This window comes from Branchiostoma floridae, chromosome 8 (assembly GCF_000003815.2).
Source record: "Branchiostoma floridae strain S238N-H82 chromosome 8, Bfl_VNyyK, whole genome shotgun sequence".
In the NCBI taxonomy this organism is placed as follows: Eukaryota; Metazoa; Chordata; class Leptocardii; order Amphioxiformes; family Branchiostomatidae; genus Branchiostoma; species Branchiostoma floridae.
The window spans coordinates 7,904,156-7,913,698 of NC_049986.1; the positions used below are offsets into that span (position 1 = coordinate 7,904,156).

The 9,543-nt window shown below is 37.9% G+C and overlaps 1 protein-coding gene across 1 annotated transcript in view; it reads left to right on the plus strand.

Annotated features, from left to right (window-relative positions):
- Nucleotides 1-7,665: 7,665 nt before the first annotated feature.
- Nucleotides 7,666-9,543, plus strand: part of LOC118421173 (ficolin-2-like) — an 8,140-nt gene continuing 6,262 nt past the window's right edge. The window contains exons 1-4 of the mRNA XM_035828334.1: nt 7,666-7,869; nt 8,487-8,613; nt 9,012-9,157; nt 9,348-9,444. Coding sequence (XP_035684227.1) covers nt 7,672-7,869; nt 8,487-8,613; nt 9,012-9,157; nt 9,348-9,444 — 568 coding nt within the window. The 5' untranslated portion in view covers nt 7,666-7,671. The remainder of the gene's footprint in view (nt 7,870-8,486; nt 8,614-9,011; nt 9,158-9,347; nt 9,445-9,543) is intronic.

Here is a 9,543-nt window from a genome sequence, read left to right on the forward strand (position 1 = left end):
TAGGCCTATACCGGTATGTGCCCTGCGACTGGAAAGCTTACCCGTGGAGGTAATGGTTCAGTCCGGCATGATGCAACTACGCACGCGCGGACTTTTGCATTCCTGACATTCCTGTACAGTTTTTGGAATTCTTTGCAAACAGTCACTCACTATACTATTAGGCTCGCCCATGAGGCATCGCCAAAAATAGTACCAGTATCTGTATCGGTCTGTATCTGTGTGCAACTGCTCTCCGCAGTAAAACCAAAATATAAACTCCGCAATTATAGCAATGCCAATGTGCGAAAATATCATATCGCACAACGATAGTCAAACCTCAGTTTTCCCACAGAGAAAATGTATATATATTGCATTATACAGAAGTTATTTTACGTGAAGAACATTTTAAAAGAAGTTTATGCTTCTGGTTTGGCCGTCTTAAGTTCATTTACTGTTTTTTTCATGTTTCCAACAAAATGATGGATAGACTGGACAAACAAAATCATACGGTAAGCGAGTTAAAAAAATCACATTACTTCAATTTTAATAGTCTGACTTCCTTTCCTTGCTTTCCTTGTAGTAAATGTACGAAAAACAAGTGCCAGAATTAGAACTGCTGGTGTTAACTGGCGGTAGTTTCTTTGTTAGAAGCTTTAACCAAGTTATTAAAATTTTCTTGCTGTACTCCAAAGTTTGTAAACTGTGCTCATTTGAGCTTGGACCGAAAAAGAATCCAGATTGGTGAAACCGGTCTGTGAAACCGACTGAATAAAAGTTGTAAACGGGAACTATACGGCTCCGGCTGTCTTACTGAGGGGTGACTGTGGTGAGGATCAGTCCATATATATATATATACTAGTTATCAAGCCTTTGAGTCACGAAGGCCTGTTGCATATGGTGTGTTTGCGGTTGAGTCACGTATGGTAGCAATTTGTTAAGGTATAGACATAAAGTATAGTGACAGGACATGTTGTACCCAAACCTGTACCAGAGCTTAGCAGTGTGCTGTCATGAGTAAGACAGTTACCATGAGAACTATTTGTGTTGGTCTATTTGCCAACATCATAAGAAAGTAAGGGCAAAATGTGGGACACTGACTTTCATTATTCCATTGCCTATTGCACGTTTTAATCTTTTTCATCAATAGTTCATTCGGCTGCAAGATAATTCTGCATCAATAAACTGGAATTCATGAGGTTAATATTATATTAGTTGCGACCTTGAAGATGAAAATGTACAACAGTTTTTGTGACGTCTTTCAGACATTGTATACATAAGCTTTGTAAGCATACATAGCACCTGTATGTTTTTTCCCATAATGTTTCATATTTTTCAATTAAGAACATTAGGTAGAAAGATATAGTCCACTAGGTATTGTCCACTAAATTCATGGTTATGGTATATCTATTTATCAGAGCTTTATATTTCCGGTTGTAAGTAATTTGATATCTCTGCCGAGGATCTATTTGTAAACAGTTTATTACCTCCATGAAATGTCATGGAATGGAGGTCATATTTTCTGTTATGTGTCTCTGTCTGTGTAGATGATTACTCAAGAACGGCTGGATGGATTGGTTTCATACTTGTTGTGTTGGTGGGGTGTGATGAAAGCTCGAATCGATGAGATTTTGGGAGCCGTATCTGTCGTTATAATTGATGTAATAATATCAGAAATCACCCCTATATTTGAGATATATTGGTACAGGCATCGTGCTTTATGTGTTTGTTAATTGGCTTAGCTCCAAGCAGATGGTGAGGTGACAGCTGTTTGGGGAACCCCGAGTTTTTTGAATATGATAATTAGTTTTATTTATGTCTGCTTAGGATATCATGGAGATGTGAAGCGTAAGTATAATTGTAAGAAGTTGAGGTACATTTAACGATAATGCTTAACAGGTATGGATGTCTCACATACTGTACTGCTGATTTGAGTGACATGGTGACTAAAATGCCATTAGGTCCTCTCATCTGGGTTGGGTGTCAGAAGTTTTATGGCTCTCCCGTGCTAAGTCCTGTCACAGCCAACCCTGCCAGAGACTCATTACAATATTGAAATGACATTTAAATGAGCCAAAGTGCGACTGGAGAGGCTATAATTGGGTGATAATTGGTCTGGCTTTCCACTCCCCCTGCCCCTCCTCTATTTTGCATTCCTATGCGCGCTAATTGACACCCTGCCGGGCGCCCTGACTTGTTGTATGTTCAACTACAGGAGTAGAAAATGCTAGTAATCATCATGGTTTGCACATTTAGGACTCAAAATGTCCAGTCAATTGACAATGACAAGGCTATACTGCCGCTATAGTCTGTCTATAAGACTTTTCCCCTTTTAATAAGGATTTGTTCCTGCTATTGACAGACAAAGAGTGTCAAAAATATTTTTTTTACTATTGATAGGCAGTTCAGTCAGTAAAAAAAGAATAACGGCGATCGTGTAAAATGGTACAAAAATGAGAATTTTATTCTGTTCCAGTGTTACACAAAATCCGAAATCTGCCATGCATATACAATCCTAATTTTGTGAATGATCCTGTAAAATGGTGTAAAATATTTTCAAGTAACAAAAAATAATTGCTGAATTTTTAAAAATTTCCTCCACAGAGGTTTGATCTGACGACCCACGGTTTACTAGGCCATGTCTTTACCATTTGAGCCATATGACCAATGCGTTTGTAGTTCACAGTGATCCAAATGAATACATACACACATAGCCTGTCACTCACAGTCAATTACATTTTCGTACTATCGACAGGGAAGAGCCTCTCATTAGCCATTGCCAATTTGACAAACTATTACCAAGGCATATTTCACGTTATCAAGTTTACAAGTGGAAGCATAATGTTGTTAAATGTGTGAAGAACAAGAACATGTTTTACACACCTGAAGCTCAAGCTACGCAGCATAACAATAGGTGTCTGCTACACCCATGTCAGACAACAAACTTAGTAAGACAATACACATTTATCGTCTGCCATTATGTCCAAAAGTTGAAGCAAAGTTGTTCAGCTACAAAATTGCGGACCTAAAACACTCAATTCAAAGTACCAAATATGTTTCTAATCAGTCTTTTACTGTAAAGTGGTGCCAAGTTGTTGCATTTTGATAGCTCGCAACATTTACCACGGTAAACGTTGAATGTTTGTAGTGATTCGTCTTGAGGATTACGTCTTTTAGGTATAAAAAGCCCTTTTAACGGGAATGGTCGTAATCCAAACGTTAATTGGAAAATAAACATTAAGCCGTTGTGCATACGTGACCTTATAGTATTACAGGACCAATAGCTGTGAACTAAGTTGGTATCTTACAACAGCATATATATCTGAGTTCGCAGATCGAACTGACGGATCAAAATTTAGTTTGAATTTCACGGCTTTCATGGGTTGACGAGTGAATTGCCTAAAAACATACATGGCCTTCAATATAGTGTAGCCCTAGGATGACACCACATATTCAAGAAGTACTTATCAAAGTTCATGAAAACCTACTCTCCAAGTAGATCCTACGGTAGCATAAGATAGTACCAAAAGCTGCCAGGGGAGTGAAGCCGGCCCAGGTGTGTGTTTGGCAACCGAAGTATCGTAACGTTTATTATACTAAGCTTGCCAAATCGGAAACACACTCGTACTTGTCGTAGGCCATTGCAGCTTCATTCTTCTGACAGCTTTTGATACTACATTTGTATCTTTTGCTACCGCATGATCTGCTTGGAGATGTGTATTGTCTGTGTCTTTAGTTTTGGATAATCCGAGCTAAAAGGACGCGTCTATTCGTATACGCTCCGCCATCTTTATCCAGGGAAGATTGCGTCCTTGGTTTATTGATCATTTGACTCGAATTCATGTGGCCACGAACACAAAAAATGACATACTAGAGCAAATAAATGCAAAAAAAAAAAACTGAAAATGACAGCAATACAGTTGTGATATACTTGATTCTTTATTTACAGTACTGATCGGAGTGCAAAAAGATGGGGGGAGGGGGGGTATAAATTCAAGGAGATTTTATGAGAAAAGCTTGGGAAAACTCACGGCCAACTCCCTTCCCCGGATTAGAGAACTTAAACCCATGTTGAAAACCGCGAATCAGTGTTCCCAAAAAATCATAAACAAAGCAGCTCTAAAAGTCTGCAAATGAGGCTACAAATGCCTACTAGTAGTAACGTGTTGCCCATTAATCACCTGGTATTTTCATAGTTCGGAATTACGGCTTATCTGTTGTGGTGGAAGTTTCCTTACGCACCATGTACAAAAAAAGTTGTTGACGCTTCCAAGAATTCTTTTGCCAACAAACTTCCTTTCAAACCATGCTTCTTGTTTCAACCAAGGAAGTGAAAAGCCTTCTTGTATAAACACTTAATGACCGGGCCATTGTGCTCACCCATCAGGATGTTTCTGTTTGCACTCTATGCATAATTTGAGATAATTGCACCTAATTACTTTGATAGGGGGTGCTAAATAGGACTTATGCTTTGACAGATATTCAGCTGTCATGTTGATTGACAGTGATGGATTGAGAAGGGACACACAAATTCCAGAATACAAGAATCTAAACTTTAAACCTTTGGGCACCACCTTTAGTCACTAGCTACAGAGTTGATATCGGGTGAAAACAAGGCGCAAGAAGTTGGTCTACATGAATAATTGTTTGGAAAACCTATTTTATCATCACACAATTAACTATTCATTGATAAAGTAATTGCAACCCCCCAAAATATCGCCACTACAAGGGCAAATTTAAAATTTCATAAAAATTTGACCATATCCTTATTTTCTGAAAACTTATTCTTATACTATGCGACTGTCGCTATGTCCTCTAAAAAAATCAATATTCGCAGCCATCGGCAAAGGTGGTGCGCGAGCCATTTTTTGTTAAATCTAATACTATATTTGTCAATAGATAATATAGATATTATGCAGATTTGACACACATGTTCTTCATTTCTGAAAACAATAGTTTCCTGCCTAAGTTCCTGCCAAATTTCAGGTATTTCCAACGCTTCAGTCTCAAGATATTTGAGATTTTCCTGACAGCACCATATTACCCATATAACCCGGTTATTTGGTTGGGACTGGTCTTAGCGTACAGGAGGGGCGATACAGATGTTCTGATTTTGTCACGATAAGGGGTAGTTGTTAGTTGTCTCTTTAGTAGCCAATGGTACTTGTTTTGTAGCAGACGGGGTTGGCGCCAAGTATTCATCTTACAGTTGGTGTAGGGCTGTCAGAGGAAAGTGTGCATCTCGTTTTTGTACCGTGTGAACAGCTGATGTTATGACATATTGGTGGAAAATCAAATCACCATCTGACTAAAGTTGGCCACATCCCTTCTTCTTTCTGAGTTTCCCAACTTCCTCTCACCACACAGCTCTGAGCTCGAGGCACATAGTCGAACCTCAATAATGCTGACAACCTGAGACATTTTAAATGCCAAACATCAAGCTTAAGGAACACCACGCTACCATATGCCGTCGACCTCTTAAACGCACATTACACAATTAAGTGTCACATTTTGATAATTACTAATCAGATGGACATCCTCTGTGTCATTAAATAAGTACACCACTACTTTCCCATAACATTTATGTTATATAACCATTACTCTCAAATACAACCGACTATAAACATACATACCATCCACAAAAAAGCAATAAATATTTCATGGAGGTATGAGGTCCCCGAACTCTAGTTTCTATATTAGATGATATATATATGTAACTTACATATCCGTTAATATTCTGACCAGTAGCGTAAAAGCTTTGATATTAAAAAGTCTATTAAAATTTTCCGATTGCTTCGCAAACAGCCTTAAAAGAAGTTCCTTCCTGGATGATTTGGTGTTCAAAGCGAGAAAAGGTCACGTACTTGAAAAATAAGCACCTCCAATGACGCCCTAATTAAGCTATACCAGGCAAATCGCATAAGAGCTGACCATCTGTCCATATTTAAGGTGGCATCTCACTGAATTTGTGGCACCGGTGTGGCACTGTTTTGTTATTTTCAAGATCTTTAATAATTTAGATTTTACGTAAAAAATACGTAAAAGTATGACATGAAAAGACAACAAATACACAAAACGGACGAAAATTCGTTCTTTATCTCTGACATTCGTTGAGTCATCTACCAACCCCGCAGTGCCGCACAGGTGACCCAAGTTCAGTGAGTCCACCTTTAGCAATCGTATATAAATTCTGTCCAAAGCAAATTGAAGATGAATTTCACTTTGTCATGATGTGCAGTAGGTACAATGTTTCACGTAATAAGTTATTCACATTCCTCCAATCAAATACAACAGAATTTAAGAGACTCAATGCTACAGGCATATTTGATTATATATTCAGATGTGACAACTCCCACAATGCTAAAATAGGTAAATATATAAAAGACTGCTTTGTCATAAGAAAAAATGCCGAAATTCATAATTAGCCCACTCAATTGTAATACAATATTTAGGCTAGCTCTTATTGTTCTAGAAATTAGGATGTCAATTTCATTCTATATTCATAATCTGCATATGTACTATGTTTGATACTTGTTTTAGTAATTAGGATGATAAGTTTGTTTCCTCTTTTTTTTCTTGCCATACATTGTACGGTGTACGATCGTTGCGCAGTAAAGTTCTTCTATAAAGTTCTTCTATGAAGGTTCTCAGCATGTACATGTTAATCACAAATAGCATGCTAGCGCATTTACTTAGTTTTACATTGAAACATTCGCCGTGGAAGATTGAAACTATGGCAACAGCTGGTGAGCTCATTTTAAAACACACGCTTAGTGAAACAATTAACAAAACGGCCTATACGAACTCAGGATGAAAAAAAATGAAGAAAATGCAAATGGTTTCAATGTATAAAATATTTTATTGGTCATAACATCCCTTAAAGTGAAGGTAGAAGTTAAGATGCGTGTCATATTTCTACACAGTCCTTCAATAACGCTACCTTTCTGTACCTCCTCTACTTCTACAACAGTGAAATGCACAATCCTTTAGGTACACATTTACACATGTGCTGCTACCATAATGCTGTGAAAATCGTTCCGGCACACTCATTGACAATGAACTATCCTGGATTCTCCAGACGACTTCGTCTAATATATATATATATATGACATGATAAAACTCATGCTTTTGAATATATGTTCAAATTGGTCCATAGTTATTATTGCCCATAAGTCAATCAGAGCTTTGGTATGATTTAGGGGTGTGAATAGTCTGATTCCCATGCCTAGAATTGCTTTGTAAACATTTCATTTCCACGTTAACCTTAAACTTCGCTAATATCATGACCAGTAGGATGCTAAATACCTTCGAAGTCAACATTACCCGATTGTTTGGCAAACAGTCATTGAGGAATTGCCCTCCTGAATTATATCGTGTTCAAAATTACATTAAGCAAGATAAGGTCACAGACTTGAGACATACTTGCAATGACACTGTAAAACGCAGTAAAACGACAAGAGTTGAACATCTGTCCATGGATGGTCCATGGAAGGTCAAAGTAAATTTTTATATAGGATACTAAACACCTTTCAACCCAAGTCAACATTACAGTATTGTTTAGTACACACTTGAGACATACTTTCAATGACGCTGTAAAAGCAATAAAAAACGTACAAGAGTTACCATCTGTCCATGGTAAGTTAGATTATATAAAGGCTCTACCCTTGGCTAGTTTGTCATTGTTAACACACTGCCATGGCTCTCTTTCCAATCGTGCTTTTCGCACTCCTGCGCTACTCGGCCGCAAATGTGCCAACGGATCTGAGCTCGAGTGAAATCGATGCGGGTGTTTCCACCGGTTCTTGCCAGGCGCTTGAATACTTGGTTGTGCTCACCGGCCACCTGCAGATTGATATTGAAGAACTGAGGAACAGAACTGACGCCCAATTCACGGTAAGGAGTTTCGCACATCTCTTGATTATATGAATGAATGAATGAAGGCCTTTATTGTACATTTTTGCCCAACACAGCTAAATGCTGGTTACAACAAAGACAAAACATGCACGTAAAAGTATTGTATATCTTGTCTAGCATAGAAGTTCCATTTTCTCTCTTCTTGGTAATGGTAAAAATGTAGGACTGTTTGGGTTTAGCAATAGTCGTTTGTCAAAACACACACAAATTTTTTTGTGCTACTCATATGTCTAAAGTGAGGAAATCTACATTCTATGTAACTAGATAGGATATTTCTATTATTAACGTACATAGTACACTATGGCGGACTTCATCTTCTACTATGTTTGATATCCAAATAGAATCTTAAATCAAAGGAAACTAAAAGAACAGCAAGTTATAAACATGTTTTTTCATCACTTTTCGTTCTAAACAAATGACCTGTACGTCTCTTCAAAACAGAATATATCAAAACGCCAGTCACAAATAGGCATATCTTGTCTTGAGTCAGAGATATGGTTTACTGACTTTTTGGTATTACTTGTATTCACCTTTTCCAGCATATTATTTTCAGAAATCTATAACATGAATGTGATAATGATATTTGTGTGCGGCAGGTATCGATAGTTGCTTTAGAGACTACTGTGCAACAACTACACGCAACAGTGGAAGACCAGATCATCATCATCCAGCAACAAGGAACTGCAATACAACAGATGCAGACCCTATTGGGCCAAATGTCAGGTTTGCCAAATAACATTTACTCAACAAGCTGCAAGAAAATGGCTATGGTTTTGGTAACGGTCAGATGTTTCAGGTAGCAACTACTACCTTTCGTTAGTTACACTGAGGTGATTTTTGATAATTTGTAGAAGAGTATACTTTTTATTATACCGTCGATGTAAATTTGATCATAATGTATATCAATTGTGTCACATTCTCTCTTCAAAGCCTTCATTTATTCTCAAGTAAAGAACCCGAAAATGAACTGTCTAGGTTTTTCATTGAGAATTGATCTAGGCTTCAATTAAAAACACTTTTTAGTAAAACATTTGTACTCTAGGCAAAAATTATTTATTTATTTACGACGTTGTTTTGATCTACTTTAATACTTACTTCAAATATGCCTTTTCTAAAAATAGGCAAGCTGAACGGTCCCCGTGACTGTATGGAACTGTTAACGACTGGACACGACACCAGCGGGGTGTACACCATCTACCCTGATGGAGGAGGGAAAAGTCCTGTTCACGTCTACTGTGACATGGACACTGACGGGGGTGGGTGGACGGTAAGGGATGCAAGTTAACGTTGTGCCCTTCATTAGCTATCTTGAATATGGTTTTATGTGCCAGACAACAAACTCTCAACATGTTTGCATGAGATTATGGGCGAACTATGGAGGGGTTTTCTTCACGCGGTCATTTTATCATTAGATTTCATGTATTTCTGATAAAAAATCTCCATGTCTCCGTCACCAGCTATTCCAAAAGCGCCAAGATGGTTCAGTCAACTTCTATCGAGACTGGGAGGACTACAAGACAGGGTTTGGTGACTTGAGGGGAGAGTTCTGGCTAGGTATGGTTTACAAATTATGACTGGATGTATGTTTAGGTTAAGTTTAGTCTTCTTTCATAAGGACATTTTCCAACACAAATGAACTTATATGCTAATGTC